Source organism: Macrobrachium rosenbergii, chromosome 58 (genome assembly GCF_040412425.1).
Source record: "Macrobrachium rosenbergii isolate ZJJX-2024 chromosome 58, ASM4041242v1, whole genome shotgun sequence".
In the NCBI taxonomy this organism is placed as follows: Eukaryota; Metazoa; Arthropoda; class Malacostraca; order Decapoda; family Palaemonidae; genus Macrobrachium; species Macrobrachium rosenbergii.
The window spans coordinates 11,977,899-11,998,537 of NC_089798.1; the positions used below are offsets into that span (position 1 = coordinate 11,977,899).

General features: G+C 38.7%; 1 protein-coding gene across 4 annotated transcripts in view; it reads left to right on the forward strand.

The window, feature by feature from the left end:
- The window catches only part of Sf3b2 (splicing factor 3b subunit 2), a 286,261-nt gene that overhangs the window by 154,944 nt on the left and 110,678 nt on the right, over nucleotides 1-20,639 (forward strand). For all 4 annotated transcript variants that reach the window (XM_067102041.1, XM_067102039.1, XM_067102042.1 and 1 more), the window contains exon 4: nucleotides 9,918-10,382. In XM_067102041.1, the coding sequence (XP_066958142.1) occupies nucleotides 9,918-10,382 (465 nt within the window). The remainder of the gene's footprint in view (nucleotides 1-9,917; nucleotides 10,383-20,639) is intronic.

Genomic DNA, 20,639 nt, shown 5'->3' on the forward strand with positions numbered 1-20,639 from the left:
CTTGTATTTCAACCATCGTACGGTCAAACAATTACTTTGTTATGTTACAAATGATGTTACGTACTGTACAATAGGACTGATATATTTTTCACTATACCCTTATTCGCTTTGGAGAAAAGATTGGCATGGAAATATACTGCTTCAGTAACTTTAAGCTGCAAGTTGTAGCTGAAGCTGAGAAAACAATGTTCAAGCTGCTAATGACTATAAATTATCGTGCATCGGCAACATGGATGAAACTCGACCATAAATAAAATTGGAGAGAATGTATTTTAATCAAAACTACTGGGCATGCAAGAATACAAATTACTGCTGTTTTCACGCCGATAAAAGATAAATACATAAAGCTCGTATTATGATGAAATCAAGAGAAAATAGCAAACGGAATCTTGATTTTTTTACACAAAACAAACATGCCCCCAAAACGGCCAGCCGCGATTCCCGCGAACGTCATATATTAACAAAAAAAATAGCTAAATTAATTTCACAACGAGATGTATTTAAGTTATATTTCGACTTAAAAACACTTTGTATAACGAAAAACATCCTTGTTCCAAATAAATAAAGTATCTAATTTATATTCATTTATGCTTACTAGAAGCAAGAAAAGCACACTGAACTGAGTGAAATGCGGCGAAATAAACACCGCATTATCGATTCCCAAAAAAAAACATTGATCGCAATTTATAATACAAAAGCAATATGAGAATATACGCAATTGGATACAATGTAGTAAAGCATAACTTTTTACAAAATCCATGAAAAAGATGCACATTCGTTATGTTGATGTTTGTATAATGCTGTTAATATGTGAATAGAGTTCAGTATAATGTAGGCTAGGCTACCGTATATGTAGCCTATACGATATACCTTAGCGTAGGTCAAAAGACAATAGTAAATGTAAAAAATGGAACAGCAAAAGCATACCTGCGTTTACAAACACCTCCAGTTTGTCGATGTAGCACACAGCGCCACCAAATCAAAGCGGCCGGCGAGCAAGTTACCGCAGCGACCCGGGAAATTTGAAAATTAGTGCAGAAACATCAGAAATAACTGTAGCCGAAATTTGTGCCGGATTACTGATTGTTCCGGACTACTGATTGCAACCCCTATTTTTTTCTCTCCTTAGTAAATTACACAGTTCAATAGGCATATAGCCTTCCTGTGTTTACTCACAGCTTACCTTGGTTTTGTGACCATTAATGTGTTTTTATACAGCAACTTTCTTAACAATTGTTACCATATTGTATTACCATACAGGAGATAAAAATGTGTAGACTGTGTGTGAACTATAGACCTAGGCTACCCCAGGTGTTTGAAACTGTTATTTTACTTACAGAATCCACTTATACTGTATTATTATGTTGATATATTTTCATCATAATATATATATATATAAATAATTGTCCTGCCATTTATAATGTTTATGTTCTCAGCATCAGCTGGTTGAGCCTACTACCAGAAGAATTAGGAAAATAATTTTTTAGTTGCTACAAGAAACGAATGTATTAAGTGTATTAATGGAATTACATAAATGTAAAGCGGGTATACAAAGGTAAATTAACATACTTTGTTGAAGTAAAATCCCTCAAAATCAAAACAGCTGTTTCTTGATTCGTTTGTTTGCTGATATATACTACAATGTATGTACACCTTACAATTTACTTTTTGCTTTGCTTGATTTCCTGCATCATTTTTGTTACAAGTTTAGTTGATTCTAAGTATGATTAACGCACATAACAGTACACAAGAGACTATTTTAACACTGTTTATGTTTCATCTCTAATCACGGTAAAAATATTTAAAATGCGTATTTCATATGTAGGCAAGGCAAAACCAAACAGGTTGTACCAAGTTCACCAACAGCGTGGAATGAGGGTGTGCATATGTCTGTACCTTATGGACTTGATTGAATTTATAATTTGGTTTCTAAAACTAGAAAAAAATTAGAAAACGCAGTAAAAATATAAACGATAATACTATAGCGTAAAATATAAATAAAATAATGTGGGGGTGTGTTTGTGTTACAGTACAGTAAACCCCCGTATTTGTGGGTGATGTTTACCCCCCAACCAATAGCTAAAACCTGTGAGTATTTAGAGCCCTTTTAAAAACAATTAGAACCGCCTATTTTAATATAATCATCAGAAATTATTTCTCGGTTTACAACGCATGTTCCGGGGCTACAACGCATCGTATGCCGATCTGACAGAAGAAATATGGCTCCAAAACGGCAGAATAATCAAAATTTGAATTTTTTTTAATGAAAAACTCAATAAAAATACAGTTTACATCATTTTCAATACACCTGAAACATTAAAAGTAAGGTTTTCTTAGGATTTTTTACAGTTTTCAACAGTTTTTCGGTTTACGACGTTTGTCCGTTTACGATGCAGCGTAAAAACGGAACCCCCGTCGTAAACCGGGCTGCCTGTAATGTGTTCCTTCATGCCCAGTAGTTTTCATTAAAATAATTTCTCTCCAATTTTAATTACAGTCAACTTTCTTCCATGTTGCCGATGCACGATAATTTATAGTCATTAGCAGCTTGAACATTCTTTTCTCTGCTTCAGCTGCAACTTTCAGCTTAAATTTAGCAGCACATTTCTTTGCCGATCTTTTATCCATACTGAATAAGGGTATAATGTAAAAATATACCGGTCCTATTCTATTTAATGTCATTTGTACTATAACCTACGGTAACTGTGTATTACCATACGATGGTTGAAAAAAAAGTTAGGTATATCTTAGTTTTACCAGACCACTGAGCTGATTAATAGCTCTCCTAGGGCTCTGGCCCAAAGGATTAGACTTATTTTATGTGGCTAAGAACCAATTGGTTACTTAGCAACAGGACCTACAGCTTATTGTGGAATCCGAACCACATTATAGCGAGAAATGAATTTCCATCACCAGAAATAAATTCCTCTAACTCTTCATCAGCTGGCCGGAGGCTCGAACTCGGGCCATACAATGGTTGAAATACAAGCAAAACGGTTGTTGTTATCCGATTTGTTGATAAGCGAAACAACAGTTTCTCGGTCGGTTGTTCATGGCTGTACGCATTTACGCAAGAGTATGACATTACTAACAATACTTTTATCATTCTCTTTTACAATTTTAACTAGAAGATGGGATAAAGAGATGGAGGAAAAGAAGTTGGTGTATTGTAATTTTGTCTCTCTCACTGCCTGAGTGTATGCTCCTGCCTGTGCCCACAGGAAAAAAATATTTTATAAATATTGTCGTATCAGTATTAATTGTTTACCCCATTGCAAAATCGAATTATCATAAGGTAAATTATCGTAACTCGAGCACTACCTGAGTATTTCAATAGTTTTAGCACAAAAAGTGCATTTAGTCAAGAAAATGAGATGAAAATACAGTAATTAGTGAATATTTCTCAGTGAAAAATACTGTGAATGGGTGAATTTTCAGCAAATAATGCATAGTATATATGTTCCATAGAGAAACCCGCAAATAGGTGAGTCCACAAATCATGAGACCACGAATACAGGGAGTTTACTGTACTGTATTAGGCTTTAATGTAAACATGCCTCAGTTTTTCTCTCTCTCTCTCTCTCTCTCTCTCTCTCTCTCTCTCTCTCTCTCTCTCTCTCTCTCTCTCTCTCTCCAGCCCTTCGTTGGCTAAGTCAGTAGAGCTTCAGACTGTCACTCGATGGGCCGGAGTTCAATTCCCCCGGCCGGCTGATGAAGAGTTAGAGGAAATTATTTCTGGTGATAGAAATTCATTTCTCGCTATAATGTGTTTCGGATTCCACAATAAGCTGTAGGTCCTGTTGCTAAGTAACCAATTGGTTCTTAGCCACGTAAAGTAAGTCTAATCCTTTGGGCCAGCCCTAGGAGAGCTGTTAATCAGCTCAGTGGTCTGGTAAAACTAAGGTGTATATAATAATCTCTCTCTCTCTATATATATAATGTGTACAGTATTGTACATATCCTTTAGTGTAATATCAATTACTGTACCATAAACACAAAAACACGAAACTAAAACCAGGATGTTCACAACGCCGTCAAATGAGTGTGAGCATACGTGTTGCCATGTTTTTTGCTTTGTCTGATTTACTGTGCCATACTTTATTACAAGTTTAGTTGACTGTGATTATCACACACAAGAAACAGTACACAAGAGAATGTAACATTTATCACTGTTGTTGTTTCGTCTCTAATCACCGTAAAAATATTTAAAATCCAAATTTCATACGCAGGAAACACGAAACTTAACAGGCTGTAGCAAGTTCCCCGACGGCAGGGAATGAGTGTGTGCATACATATGTACCCTACATATTTATGTTTTGGTTTGAAAGAATAAAAAATGTGAAAATACAGTAAAAATATAAACGAGAATACTGTAGCATAAAATATAGATAAAAAGTTAAGTATGTGTGTGTGTTACTGTGCTGAGACTTTGATGCAAACATACCTCAGCTCTCTCTCTCTCTCTCTCTCTCTCTCTCTCTCTCTCTCTCTCTCTCTCTCTCTCTCTCTCTCTCACCCCTTAAGGGGGTTAGTGCCCTCAGTGCACCGCATTACTTAAGGTTCTTTGCAGCGTCCCTCCAGCCCCTAGCTGCAACCACATTTGTTTCTTTTAGTGTACCTCCTTTCATATTCTCTTTCTTCCATCTTACTTTCCACCCTCTCCTAACACTATTCATAGTGCAGCTGTGAGGTTTTCCTCCTGTTACACCTTTTAAACCTTTCACTGTCAATTTCCGTCTCAGTGCTGAATAACCTCATAGGTCCCAGTGCTTGGCCTTTGGCCTAAATTCTACATTCATTCATTCGTTCCCTCTCGTAGCCTACGCACAGCACTGCATTCATATTTTGGTTTGAAAAAATAAGTAATGAGAAAATCTGAGTACTGCATTGCACATATCCTTTAACAGAATGTGAATTGCTGTATCATAAACATAAAAACCAAAACCAAACAGGCTGTCTCAAGTCAGGTCTACTTAGCCCTCTTCATTCATCCAATACCTCTTCCCCATCCTCCTCCCAGCCATCTGACCCCACCCTCCAAAACCATTTTCCAGTCAGTCTGAGCATCAGCAGTGTTACCAATGTATTCTTGAGGCTGCGCAGCATTGCCAGCTATTGGAGGGCAGTTTTTAAAATTTGTTGAAGTTTACATCATATATCTTTGGGAACTTGATCGCTGGTCCAGGTGTAAGCGAATTCTTTGAGATTGGTTGGTCTATCTTAGGGAGCACTGAGAGGACCATGAAAGTGTAACTCATTTGAGGACTCGCAGCAGCTGCCAAAAGTAGGTTTTTCCTGTCAAAACCTGTTTTATATTCCACAGATTTCCAGTTGTCAGTGAATACTAGCTATGCTCAATTTTGTGCACTTAAACTTTAATGCATTGTAAAAATGTTTCATTGACTCATTGTTTATTGGTCACAGAAATCACTTCACCCAGCTGATGCCTTGCTTTTCTTAAGCCTTCAACACATAGACCTGAGTTATTCCATTAGTTTATTTTTTCATCTTTTGACTATTCAATTTTATATGTTAATAAACTTTAAGAATTGGGCCATGAATGGTTGAAATGCAAGGTAGCTATAAACATCCATGGCATGAACTTGGCAGCAGCACATTACTAAGTTTCATGGTATTGCAACTCATAGCATATTAGTAAACTCAAAGTAGCTACAATGGAAGCTTTTTTAATGTGGAGGACAAGATTTAATTTAGAGAAGTTTTCCTACATGAAGGTAGGGAATTACAAGCCTTGTGTACACATTATAAATATTTAGTCTTGTTTGCTGATAGGGTGCTCTTATTTACTAGTAGTCCAGTGACGTCTCTACCTCACTTTTACTGTTTTTATTCTTCTCATTGCTGTCCTAGTAACATTTTCACAATCAAGTATGTCACCAGGGTAATTTTCTACTTCTTCTAAAGGCATCACTTTGTTCACTTCCACCTCATACCCATTTGCTCTCACCAGTGAAGGTGTAAAAAATCTAAAATCCCTTACTCTTTCAATCCTGAGCATCTGTTGCACAAATATTGCATCTTGTTATATATGTGGGTCTTTTCATTTCATTTTCAGTCACCATAGGCTTAGTATTGTTTATTTGGTTTCAGTCCTCTGTACATAATGTTCTTCCATCTTTTAAAGTTTTTGAGATATCTTCCTTTCATTTAGATATAAGTGCAAATTCATCTGCATATGGCAGTTCATAGATGCATCCTTTCTGAACCCCTTTATAGTACAATAAACCCCCCGTATTCGTGTTCTCATGATTTGCGGACTCACGTATTCACAGATTTCTCTGAGGAATGTATCTAACCATTATTCGCGGAAGATTCGCCCATTCGCGGTATTTTCACCGAGAAATATTTACTAATTACTGTACCTGTATTTTCATATTTTCGTGACTAAATGCACTTTTTTTGATAAAGCTATTAAAATACTCGGGTATAAGCATTTTTAGGGGGTTTTTCTTGTGTTTAAACTATTAAAATAGGCAGTTCTAAGTGTTTTAGAGGGGTTTTAAGCATTCTCAGATTTTAGCTATTTGCGGGGGATTGCGGTATTCATCCCCCGCGAATACGGGGGTGTACTGTATTCTCTTTCACTTTCTAAGAAATGGTCAATTCAGTTCTGTTACATAACGGATGTCCACATTTCTCTCATAATCTCCCATTCTATCTGCCTGCTTTCACTGCGTTTACAGTGTAATTCATTAACCCTGATAAAAAAACATCTGTGTAGGGCTATTTGTACAGAAGAAAATGCTTTTAAGAGTTGTATTTTGTATATCGATATTGTGAGAATTTTAACAACCAGTAGCTGAAAGATCTTTTTCTTTTCTTTTTCATTGTTTTCCATCAGCTGATCTTGCTGCTTACCAGTGTCGTATCGAGTGGTGCGAATGGGCAGCTTTGACCATCTTTCTTCATTCTACTCACTCTCTAGTTTTAACCTTATTCCTGATGCTTCCTAGCACCACTAGCTCCATTGCCATTGCTTTTGCATTAAATTTAAAACATGACATCATGCAGTTGTGAGGTTAAAATCCATGGCACAGTATTTGAACAAAGAGTAACTAAGCTGAAGAGCACAGACACTTGTTGAAACAGCCAATTCGTGACCACTGTAAACGTTTACTGAAAGCATGGGATCCCACACACCACCAAGCAGTAGAGACATGAACTAACCTTATGTGCTGCTGCTAGATTTTAAATTGTGTCCCAGTTTTGAATTTTGCACTTATTGAAACATATAAATAGACTAGGACATTCTCATCTCTGAAAGTTTATATAGATGATTCACTGTATGACAAGGGAGACTGGAAACTATTGAAGATTTGTGAAGGAAAAGGCACAGGAAAGACAAGAATGGCAGAAATTCACAGATGCCGTATGTGTCAGGCAGCATTGGGGGTGATGGTGATATTTGCTGACACCTTTTGTATACTTCTTTTATATTGTCATTCTTCATTTTCCACATTTTTTATGTGCTGATCATCTCTGTCTTTATTCTTTCCCTCCTTATCAACTTTAAACAATTGTCTTTTGATTCAGCATGTCCCTCCCAGTACAATTGCAGTAGTTCTTTGATGACTTCTATGTGTATCACCATAAGCTTCAGAATTTTGGAGTAGGTGGATATGTTTTAGGTTTACTTCAAGATTTCCTTACAGGTAAGCAGTAATGAGTTGCTGTTGATGGGGTCTTTAGCAAACCAAGACCAATCATGTCTGGAGTTCCACAGGGCAGTGTTCTTGGCCTACTGTTATTTTTAGTGAATAGAAGTGACATGGTTGTTGGCCTGGAAAACAAGATCATTCAGTATGCCAATGATGCTACACTTTTGTCGTAAAGTCTCCACTTATTGCCGCAGTCTCAATAGGGACATGGAGCAGATTAGTAAATGGTGTAGTCGGTGAGATATGAGGCTGAACTCCAGTAAAACGAAAACCCTGTTGATCAGCAGATCTCATACAGATTTTCCACCCCATCCTCCCCCCCAGGTCAGTGGGACTCTGCAGAATGAGTCTGAAGCTTATAACTATTCTAGGTGTGACTTTTGACTCACATCATACTTTTGAGAAACATCTAATGAAAGTTTTAGCAAATGCTGCACAAAAGCTAGGTATTGTGCAAAATGCCTCATATATTTATAATAACAGTGATAAAATCAGTGCAACTTGTTTTAGATTTATCTCTTATAGAATGGATCATTGACAGATGGTCTCTTGTTTGTCAATTTTTCACAAGTTGTATTTTAACGGAGATCTTTCACATTCTTAGTTGATCCATAATCCCCTTCTCCTGCCGAGAGCAACTAGATTTGCTGAACAGCAGCACCAATATGCAGTAAATGTGCCTCACTGTAGAACTTATCAGTTCCATGGGTCCTTTATTCCTCACACCACACCATTGGACTGTGGAACAGTCTCCCTGAGGTTGTCATGCAATTGGAACTTAGAAAGTTCAAGCGAAGATGCATTGTGTTATTACCCTAACACTATTCTCCTTGCATTTTAATACATTTTTATCTGTCTATTAATTAATTAATTTTTTCTTTTTTGATAAGCGAGATCTCGTCTTTCTGTATTTCCCCTTACTTTCTCTTACTTCTTCCTAATGAATGCCATATTCTTTGGGAGCTTGAATTTCAAGTCAATGGCCCCTGTGGGCTTGTTCCATATGAAGTGGGTTCATCTAAATAATAATAATAATAATAATAATAATAATACTAGGTTCTATTGAATATTATTGCTACTTCAGCTGCATTTATTTTGTAGAAGACTTTTTCTATTTTCCTTATTGCGGACTTCTCTTCAGTGGAGGTGCGTGCTAACAGCTCGCCTATATTTGTCATTTCATGGGGAAATGACAAATATAGGCGTTTTCTGTTAGCACGCACTCCACTGAAGAGAAGTCCGCATAAGGAAAATAGAAAAAGTCTTCTACAAAATAAATGCAGCTGAAGCAGCAATAATATTCAATAGAACCTGTTTAAAAGAGGGTCTGCTGCCAAATTATAATAATAATAATAATAATAATAATAATAATAATAATAATAATAATAATAATAATAATAATAATAATAATAATAATAATAAAATTGTTTCAGCTTTTCCACTCTCATTATGTTATCACCTGGAAAATTTCTGAATATTATTTCATATATATTTTTTTATACAACAAGGTTTTGGTTAAGAATAATTAATATTAAAATACACCCATAAGGGATAGCATTATTTTATTTACTAGTGATGCAGTAATTTATTCAGTGCCCCCTAGAAACCAATATAAAATGCCAAAGATAGAATAATCTAGCTTTATAAATAATATAGTATAGCTTGCAGATGCTTTTCACACTATGTTTAATCTAAGGTATACATACTGTATACTTGACTAATTTGGGGTAACATGAATTTATGCAACTTGTACTTGTAATATCAATTGTATTTAATATTGTTACTCTGGCTGAGCTGTATACCAATATAATTGTGCGTGCTTTGCCCTAGGAATATATCCCTTGACACTAGAAGGTGTTTGTAGCATCCCATCCACGAGTTGCACCTACTTTGTAGTCTTCATTTTACAGTCATTCCCTCTTCTTTTCTTCAAATTTGCTTTTAACCTCTCCAACTATTCCTTCTTAGTGCAACTTTGGTTTGCTATTAGCTCCACCTTTAAAATTTTGCACTACATGTTCTTTATTTTCTGGATCTCTGTTTTGCTGTCCAGCCACTCCAACCCTCACTTTTCACTGTCTTAGCACTGAATGGCTGAAAGTGTCAGAGCACTTGGCTTGACCACTTTAATTTCATAAAATCAAATGAAACTGTGGGAAGTATATGAAGTTATAGTTTATTAGTTTATTCAGTAGAGCTGAGAGATTAGTTGGTTTCATGTAATTTTATTTCTTTCAGTTAACGCCAGCTGCTCCTGTTGCCCCAGTTGTGTCTGCACCTCCAACACGTATAGCAGGGCCTTCACCAAGTGTAGGGACGGTGCCGGTTTTGGGACCCCCTGGAATAAAAGCATCTGTTGTTGTTCCTCCTCCACCTGCCTCCTTTCCTCCAAGACCTCAGGGTCCTATTCCTTTAAGTGCTCCACCATCAGGCTTTACAGGAACCGGGCCTAGTCCTGCTGGTCCACCAGTACCTCCTGTCCCTCCTGGTCCACCTGTTCCACCTGGGCCAACAGGGCCTGTACCAGTGACCAATACTGGTATATTGGGTCCTTCACCAGGACAAACTGCAAAACCACCTGCACCTCAGCAGCCAGCTCCACCAAGGCCACCCATGATACAAGCTCCAACCCCTCGGCCTCCAGCCCCTATTACAACACAGCGTCCGCCTGCATCAATGCCAAGTACGCCACCGAGGTCATCTGTAAGTTTTAAAATATGATTATTGTCCTTTTATGATTCCTTGTTCTCTGAGTATTTGTTTATTTAATAACAAGCCATATAGTTTTATTCACCTGGAAAGGCATGGTTAACTGGTTACTTGATAAATGTCATTGTTCATACGTGGAACAAACCTGGGTCTTAACCTTAGGATAATTCTTCCAGCGCCAGCTGCAAAACCAGTAAAAACAATTAAAAATTGTGATGCCAGGAATCGGTGGCATCAGGGATCATCCATCTCAATGGGTAAGGAGGCTGCTTCCAACTTCTCTTCACCTCATGATGTATTCAGTTTCTTCTTTACCGCCTTACTGGTAGGATGTGTGCTGCCCTTCCTCCCGAAACCTGGTGTTTTCCTTCTTTTGCCCATTTCCTGGTTTGAATTTGTTTGTGAAATAGTGCTATATGTGTTTTGTGTGTGTGTGTGCTTTGGTTTAATTATGCAAACTTAAACCTCATCTAAGCCTAAGCATCAGAGGAAATGCCCTGGAGTAGCTAACTACCCGTACTCCCGCTTCCTTCCTTCCTTTTGAGACTGACCCTTGTTCTAATGGCAGTAAATGCAGGTCTAATGCTTGTAATGTTACTAATCCTTGTAGTGAGTGTTGTTCCTAGTCTCCTCAGCAATGTAGGAAGTTTGCCAAGAAGAGGCAACATAGGAGGAAGTCAAAGGCGCCATCTTGGGAAGGGTTCTCTCCTCCTTCAATGGATGCCTCCCAAGCTCCCCTTTGTTTTCCCCTCTCCCTTGTCTGGTCTTCCTCCAGTTGATTCTCCTTCTTCATAAGGTTTTACCCCTTCCCATTCTTCCATGGCCCCGCCCTCGGAAGTATTGGGAGAGAGTCAGGAGATTTTATTCCTTTGCCTACCTCTGCTTTCTCAGGGGGTCCCCCCAGTAGGGTGGAGGCCACGCCATCTTTTTCTACTGTTTCAGGTTCGGAGGCGCAGAAGTTGGCGAGCATTTGGGCTTCCTTAGGCCTTACAGGGGTTCCAACCTTAGATGGCCTGTTATCCCACTTCGTCTGCGCATATGACTGTTTCGACCACCATGGCAGTTCCCAGTCCACCTGCCCATCGCCTGACTGGGTCAGGCTCTACGGTTCATGGTTCATGTCATTGTCTCTCAGTCTACCCTCTGCATCATCTTGGGTTGTCTGCTGGTTACGCAACTTCTTCTTGGGTTACCAGCTCAACCGCCATGACAGCTTTCGGTTCAGCGGCTCTCCCTCCTGTACCTGGCTCCTCAGTTCCTGTAACTTCTCAGTTACCCCTGACATTTGATACGGTAAACACGTCTGCTTCTGCTCCTCCAGATTTGTTCCTTCAAGCTGTTGTTTGAAGAAGATACGGCATAGACCTTCCCCTCTCCTTCTTCATCACCAGACGTTGAAGGATTAAGGACTGCGTCGCTGATCCTCTCCGGAACAACCACAAGAATATTGCTGTTTTTCCGTCATCTTCCTATCATGCCCATGTTTCTCCTGTTCATGAACGTGTTCCTGATACTGGTGTGTCATGTCCATCTGTCTCCCGACCTCATGAAGTACTGCCCAAGAAGAGGTCTACAGAGTTTTCGCCTTCCCACATTTGTCCTGCTCAAGTTCATAGGAAGGCTGACAAGGCTCCCATCGAGAGATCCTGAGTGCAGGAGTAGTAAAGCTCTTTCCTCTGGTTCACACAGTGCCTTCACATGATTCATTTTTTGGTATAATATAGTTCGGATTCCACAATAAGCTGTAGGTCCCATTGCTAGATAACCAATTGGTTCTTAGCCACGTAAAATAAGTCTGATCCTTCAGGCCAGCCCTAGGAGAGCTGTTAATCAGCTCAGTGGTCTGGTTAAACTAAGGTATACTTAACTATTCCCCTTCACATGTCTAGATTTCAACACGTTCGCGTACATGCGCTCTCCAACAACCCTTTTCTCCCCATTGCTCTCCTCGTTCTAGTTCTCTGGTAAGGGACATGTCAGCACGCTTGGGTTCACACGTCTGTTCTGAAAGACTGTGTTGCTCAGCAAGTCCTACGAGTTCTCATCCCAGCAAAAGTCCGTCAGAGGATCACTCCTCACCCTCTCCCAAGAGAGTACAGGTTCATCACTCCGATTCACATGCACACAATGATAGATACGTACATGAAGATGGGAATGTCCATGCTACATCTCTAGTTAGGTTGGAGCTGCAGACTAGTACGTCAACTTTGCGTCATTATTCTCGAGCTGCAGACTAGTACGTCATCTTTGCGTCACTGTTCTCTTTCTTGATCTCCTGGGAAGGACCGTGGCCAACATTCGGATTTGGATGGCCATGGACATGACGCTAGTCCTGCCTGGTCGTGGAGGGATGCACGTCCGTCATACGAGGTTAGGAAAACTACAGCTCATCCCTATGATTGGGAGGTAGCTCAGGCTAGGCTTCCCTCTTCAGCTAAGGGCATGCTAATCCCAAGAAAAAGTTTTAGAACCAGATAGGTCATATGCCCCAGTGTTAAACTACAAATACCACTGAACGGAATGACAGAGATCTTCGTGGCCAGGATACAGATGATTTAGAAAACTAAGAACTTATTACTATTTATGCTGAAGTTGCTGGGCTGATTTGTGAGTTCAACAACTTATCCAGTGAAGCTGCGTCAACATCTGCAATTGCTCCCACAGGCATAGAAGCCTTATTAGGCCCTAAGAAGGATCCTAGGACATCTATTGAGTTGCCTTGCTCTAACCATGCAGAGTCAGTCCTGGCTAATGTGAATTCTCTAATCTTAGGTCGAGATCATTCTTTAAGGTCTAGCAGATCACTCAAGCTTCTTCCTCCTCCACTCACTCACCATAAAAGATTTTATATGATGACTAATATAGCTTTAATGTCTAGACAGATCAACCCAGATTTGGTGCATTTAGCGCCAGGGCTGACTTTGGATCAGGTTAAGGCAGGAAATCCTGCCTACACTCATCAAGAGTCTTCCACTTTGGAGGCTGCTGCCTTGCCAGCTTTCCAGACAGCCTCTTGGATTGATATGTGGTGGACAGTGGTAGTGAAAATCTCTCCTTCTGCTTTTGAAAATTCCGAGGATGGTGCCTCGTATGTTAGATTGGGTGCTAAGGCCACCTCGTACCTTACTCACCTTAATGCTAACCTTTGGGCAAACCTACTCCTAAAGAGAAGGGATGCAGCCCTCGCCAAGGTTTCTTGTTTCATTAGCACTGACTCTTTGTAAGCTTTTAGAAATGGGGATATTCTGAACTCCTAATATCTCTTCCGTAAAGATCAACTTGACATTGCTGTCGATAGACATCGGGCTAATAACAATGATAGGCTCATTCATCTGGCAGTTTCAAAGTCTTCCAGACCTTCTTGCTCTGTCATCTCAAGAACCAGACCATAACCTTCTCCCAAGAAAGCTTCAGGTGTAGCGTCTACAAGCAGACCCAGTCAACCTGCTCAATCAGTACCTAAGAAAGCCCTTAGCAAAGGCCCTTTTAAACTCGCTTTGCTCCTCCTCTCTCCGATCTACCTCTCCTTCAGCTGACGTATGCCCAGGGCTCTCTGAAATTTCTAGCTCTTCAAGAGGGAGTGAGGAAAATGATGGAAAAAGGAGCGATGGAAGGGGTCAAACATCCCTCCCCTAGCTGGTAGATCTACACTAGACCCGTTAACTCAAATAGAAGATCATATTAAAAAAGGATTTGAAAAGAAAAAGCTGACAGTGGCTATTTTCTTTGATATAGAAAAAGCATATGATACCACATGGAGATACAATATTATGCACAAACTCCACAGGTCCAATATTCGAGGTCACCTTCCAATATTTATCAATAATTTTCTAACAAATCGTACATTTCAAGTATGCATAGAAAATTGCTATGTACAAGAGGAGGGTATCCCCCAAGGCAGTGTTCTGAGCTGCATCTTATTTGCCCTGGCTATAGATGACATTACTATGAACCTGCCTGAGGGTGTACAAAATAGTTTGTATGTGGATGATTTTGTAATTTATTATTCAAGTTATTCTTTGAGACATGCTCAAAGAATACTTAATATAGCAACAAAAAATATAACCACTTGGACCAATTCCGTAGGCTTCAAGTTGTCGGTAAATAAAACAAATGGCATTGTCTTCTACAAAGACAAAAGATGGTTGAAACAACAAACCATTAAGTTATATGTTTATAATGAAGAGGTAAACATGTGCAATAATGTTAAATATTTGGGTATAATTTTTGACCAACATTTAAATTGGAAAGATCATGTCAAATATATCAAAGCCAAAGGATCTAAAGCCCTTACTTTATTAAAGAAAATCTCACACACCAAATGGGGTGCAGGACGAGACACAATGTTAATGTTATACAATGCAACAGTACTATCAATTATAAATTATAGCTGTCCAATTTATTCAACTGCCTCAGAAACAACTTTAAAATCTCTAGATGCTTTACATCACGAGGAGTACGTATATGTACAGGAGCCTTCCGCTCATCTCCAACTGTCTCTATCCTAGCAGAGGCAGGCCAGCTGCCTGTAAAATATTACAGAGATCTAATTACTTTAAGAAGAGGCTTATCCCTTCAAGCAGGCACATCTCCTGCATCAAATAAATTTCTCAATCAAAATACAAATAATAACCCAAATCAAAACTCATTTACTAAAAAAACTAATCATCTATTGAATTTACATAACATGATACCCAAATTTACCCAAGAAATAAATCTGGTCACACCATGGACACTAAAAAGGGCAAAACTATGCACATATTTATCATATCTTTCAAAGAAATATATGTCCAACACAGAAATGTACCATCAACATGCCATGGAACACATAAGACGGAAGGGTAATCCCTTCATAATCTACACAGATGGATCCAAAAATGAAGCTGGAGTGAGCTCATCAGCCTATTCAAGTGATAAAACTATCCAAATGGGCCTTCCTCTAATATCATCAGTATTTACAGCAGAATTAACAGCCATACAATTTGCTCTCAAGATTATAACAAAAAGGAATTCCTTCAGCACTCATATTGAGCGACTCAAGAAGTGCAATTGAAGCAATAGGATCATTTAAATCAAATAATCACCTTGTCCAAAATATACAACGGAAATACATCAGTTAATTACAAACGGCCTTCAAATTCAAATTTGTTGGATCCCAGCCCATGTAGGCATTGAGGGTAATGAGAAAGCAGATAAAGCTGCAAAATTGGCTTGTACAGTCCCCCAACTACTATGAAAGCCCCCATATCAGACTGGCTAGCATCAGTTAAACCCTTAATTTATAGGGATTGGCAAAATGATTGGACAAATATACCCCCACAAAACAAACTAAAACAAATTAAGAACGAAGTTAAAAAGTGGCATTCTTCTACCCAAAAGCAAGGAATCAATAAGGTTATTTTAACAAGACTCAGAATAGGACACTCCAGACTCACACATGGTCATCTGATGTCAACTCCGCACACAAACCCAATAACTTGTGAAAGATGTAACATCCCAGTAACAATCAAACACATCTTGATTGACTGTCCCAGATGGCATCATGAAAGAAAGACTTATTTACAAAATAAATCAATAAAGGATATTCTAGCAGAAGGTAATAATTTTTCAATTAATAATATCATTCTCTTCTTAAACAAAATTAAACTGATAAGTAAAATATAATCTTCCCCCTTTTTTTTCTCTCTATTTTTTTCTCGATTTTTTTTTCTAATTCCCCCCCCTTTTTTTTATTATTTATTTATTTAGTTAACTACTTAATTTTTTTATGTACTCTTTCCCCCATTCTTTTCCCAGCCCGAGAAGAACAATAAAAGAGTTCAGAGGTCTGGTTAAACAAATCATTTATAACTAACTAACAGGGTCTTCCTGATCCCCAAAGCCACAGGCGATTGGAGACCAGTGATAGATCTATCGACCATGAATCTGTTCATCAGGAAGATTTGGTTCAAGATGGAAACACCTCGAACAGTCCTAGCAGCTGTCAGGAGCAACAACTTCATGCTCTCGATAGATTTGAAGGACACTTACTTGCAGATTCTAATCCATCCCTCCTCCCTGATGTTTCTTCACTTCAGTTTTGGAGAACTGGTCTTTCAGTTCAAAGTGTCATGCTTCGGGTTTACAACATCTCCTCTAGTGTTCACAAGAGTTTTCACACTGGTGTCAACATGGGCTCATTCTCAGGGAATTCACCTTTTAAGGTTTATTCCAGGCAAGAGGAACATGGTGACAGACAAACTAAGTCATCAGAATCAGGTCCTAGGGACAGAGTGGTCTCTACATCAAAAGATAGCGGACAGGCTTTTCCACCTGTGGGGAAGACCAATGATAGACCTGTTTGCAAGAAGGTTCAACAGGAAACTAGAGGTCTATGGTTCCAGATCCCTTCTCCTTGGCAGAGGATGCCCTGCAGCATCCATGGGACAGTCTGGAAGTCTATACCTTTCCTCTCTTTTGCCTGACCTGTCAGGTCTTGAACAGAGTGATGATTTCACAGAATCTCAGGATGACCTGGTAGCTCCGTTGTGGTCTCATGCAGAATGGTTCCCAGATCTGCTTTCTCTGCTAACAGCTGTTCTGAGGGAAATTCTGGTTTGTCACAACCTCCTTTGCCAACCTCACATAGAGAGGTATCATCGGTCAGCACAGTCCCTATCTTCACAGCTGGAGACTATCAAATATCTTGTATGAGCAAGAGGCTTTTCTCTCAGAGCAGTTACAGAAATGTCAGACTATCTCAGGCAGTCTTCCTCGGCCTTATACCAGGATAAATGGGCTGTCTACTGTGATTGGTGTCGTCGGCAGGGCTTTTCTTCAGTCGGAACTTCTGTTCAACAGATAGCTGATATCCTTGTTTTCATTAGATCAGAAAAACATCTTTCTGTGTCTGGCATCAAAGATTACAGGGCTGCCTTGGGAATAAAAATGTAGACCTGTCCTCCTCTTGGGAAATGTCAATGCTGCTCAAAAGCTTTGAACAATCTTGTTCTTCAAGAGAGCTTAAGCCTCCTTCCTGGGACCTGACTCTGGTGCTAAGTAGTCTTACTTGTGCTCCATTTGAACCTTTGCAACATTCTTCGGATAGAAACCTGATCCTTAAGACAGTTTTTTGCTGTCCTTAGCTTCACTGAAGAGAGTCAGCGAACTCCATAGTCTGGCTGCTAATGTTAAGTGTACGAGGGGTTGGGGGTCAGTAGCTTTCGAATTGTCCCGGAATTTGTAGCTAAGACTCAAAAACCTTTGGCTCATGATGGTAGATTCAATTCCTTCTCTGTGATTTTGTTGACAGCAATCTGGATGAATTGCTACTTTGTCCTGTCAGGGCTCTGCGTACCTATCTAAAAAGAACCCATCACCTCAGGGCCGGGTGTCTTAGACTTTTTAGACACGCGCTGGAACAAGAAAAAAAAGTGTCCAAGAATACTATCTCCTTTTGCCAATGTGAGGTAATTAGACATGCCTTCAGTTTTTTATTAACTTCTAATGCTGACACAGTGCATGCAAGAGCACATGGTATCAGGGGATTAGGCCCTTCCTTGGCATTCAAAAAGAATTTCTCTATTCAGAGGATTTTGAAGGCTGGTACTTGGCTTCGTCAAACCAACTCCACATCCTTCTACCTAATGGACATTTCCCACAGGTCCTGGGACACTATTTTTCATTGGGTCTGGTGGTGGCTGCTCAAAAGTTGTGTAGCTCATCTAGTGCCCCTAGCTGGACAATTTGTACCTTGCCTAAGATGATGGTATGAAAGCCAGAATGATTGAGATGATGGGTCTTTTTCCTTTTCACTTTCCCCTTTCCTCTCTACCAACAGGCAGTGAGAAGATTGATCCATCATACACTGGAACTGGTTAAGATAGAGTTGCGTGTGCAGTCTTAGTGTTTGAGTTTGGTATTCAACACGAATGTAACTTTGCATCAGCAATCCATTCCACTCTTTAGCAAGGAGAGAAGAATGATAACAAACAAGGCTGGTGGCTATCATGGTTTGTTTATCTGAACAGATATAGATCTTCAAGTTCCACCTGTACAGTGGCTCTTAACCCTTAAACGCTGAGCCTCTATTTACAAAAGTGTCTGTCGTGTGCCGGCTGCGTTCGGGAGTTAGCACCGAAGTGGAAATTTTTTTTTTTTTTCAAAAAATCACAATACGCTTAGTTTTTAAGATTAAGAGTTCATTTTTGGCTCCTTTTTTTTTTGTCATTTCCTGAAGTTTAGTATGCAACCATCAGAAATGAAAAAAATATCATATATAAATATTGGAATATATGACAGCATGAAAAAAAAATGTTCATATATAATTGTATACAAATCGTGCTGTGAGCAAAATGGTTAAAGCTAATGAGTTATTTTTTTTCGTTGTGTTGTACACGAAATTGCGATGATTTTGGTATATAACAAATTGTAAAACGATCAAAGCAACATAGAGAAAATACTATCACAAAATGATGCATGAATTCGTAACGCGAGGACGTAAAAACAAGTTTTTTTTCTAAAATTCACCATAAATCGAAATATTGTGCTAGAGACTTCCCGTTTGTTGCAAAATGAAGGTAATTGATTGAATATTACTAGACTAAGTGTTTTAGCTTACAATTGCATTTTTCGACCATTTCGGTCGAATTAAAGTTGACCAAAGGTCAAATTTTTTTTTATTTATCGTGATTTATATGAAAATATTTCAAAACTGATAGAAGCTACAACCATAAGTTATTTTTTGTTGTATTCTACTTGATATTGCACACATTTTCATGTATTGCACTTTATGTAAGGCCTAATATAAAACGGTGCGAAAATTACAACAAGGTGACGAAAGAATTTCTGAGATGTTTGGCCGAGTTACCGCGTGCAGAGGTAAGGAAAAAGTTTTTTAAAAAATTCACCATAAATCAAAATATTGAGTTAGAGACTTCCGGTTTATTGCAAAATGAAGGTAAATGATTGAATGTTACCAGAATGTAAGAGTTTTAGCTTACAATTGCGTTTTTCGAGCATTTCGGTCGCGTCAAAGTTGACCGAAGGTTGAAATTTTGGCACTTACCATGATTTATATGAAAATATTTCCAAACTGATAAAAGCTATAACCATTGGTTGTTTTTTGTTGTATTTTAAATGAAATTGCACATATTTTCATATATAAAACTTTATGTAACGGCTAACATAAAACGGTGCAAAAATTACGACGAAGAGACGACAGAATTTCTGAGATTTTCGGCCAAGTTACCGCGTGGAGGTAAGGAAAAGGTTTTTTTTCAAAAATTCACCATAAATCAAAATATTGTGCTAGACTCTTCCAATATGTTGCAAAATGAAGGTTAATGATTGAATATTATTAGAAGTAAGAGTTTTAGCTTACAATTGCGTTTTTCGATCATTTCGGTCGAGTTAAAGTTGACCGAAGGTTGAAATTTTGGCACTTATTGTGATTTATATGAAAATATTTCAAAATTGATAAAAGCTACAACCATGGGTTGTTTTTTGTTGTATTCTACAGGAAATTGCACACATTTTTATATATAAAACTTGATGTAATGGCTAACATAAAACGGTGCAAACATTACGACAAAGTGACAAAAGAATTTCTGAGATGCGTCGCTGATGCTCTGTAGTGCAAGAAGAAAGAAATTTGTGCATGTGCGGCTGGGTAACGCTTGTAAACAAAACAACAGCGTGATCTGTGAACTCCCAGCATCCCTCAAGGCGCGTGATTTAAAATCTTTCGCAAACTAGGCCTATAACTATTTTTCCGTGAATATTTAAAAAACTTTTTGTAGTCGACGTACCGTACATCCACTCAGCACCTGACAGACAATTTTAGTCGACATACGATACGTCCAGTTGGCATTTAAGGGTAAACACTATTTTTAGGCCAGCAGTCTGACTGTTTGATATACATTTATCAGACAGGTCAGAGGCTGAGATCTCCTTCCTTCGATTTCTATTAATTATCCATGAAGTGAGACCAAGTGTGATGAGCTTCCAGTTGGTTCAAGACCTTCTTTCTTCCCACCAAAAGTCAGTCTATCCTAAAGTTAAGACCCAGGTTTGTTCCACATATGAACAAATGACAAATTTTTAATCAATTTGTATTTTTGATAGTAACAAACCTGCGGTCTTAACTTGGAAGCCTCCTCACCCATCAAGATGGATGATCCCCGATGCCACCAGTTCCTTGCATCACAACTTTTAATTGTTTTTACTGGTTTTCTAGCTGGCGCTAGAAGAATTATTCTAAAGTTAAGACTG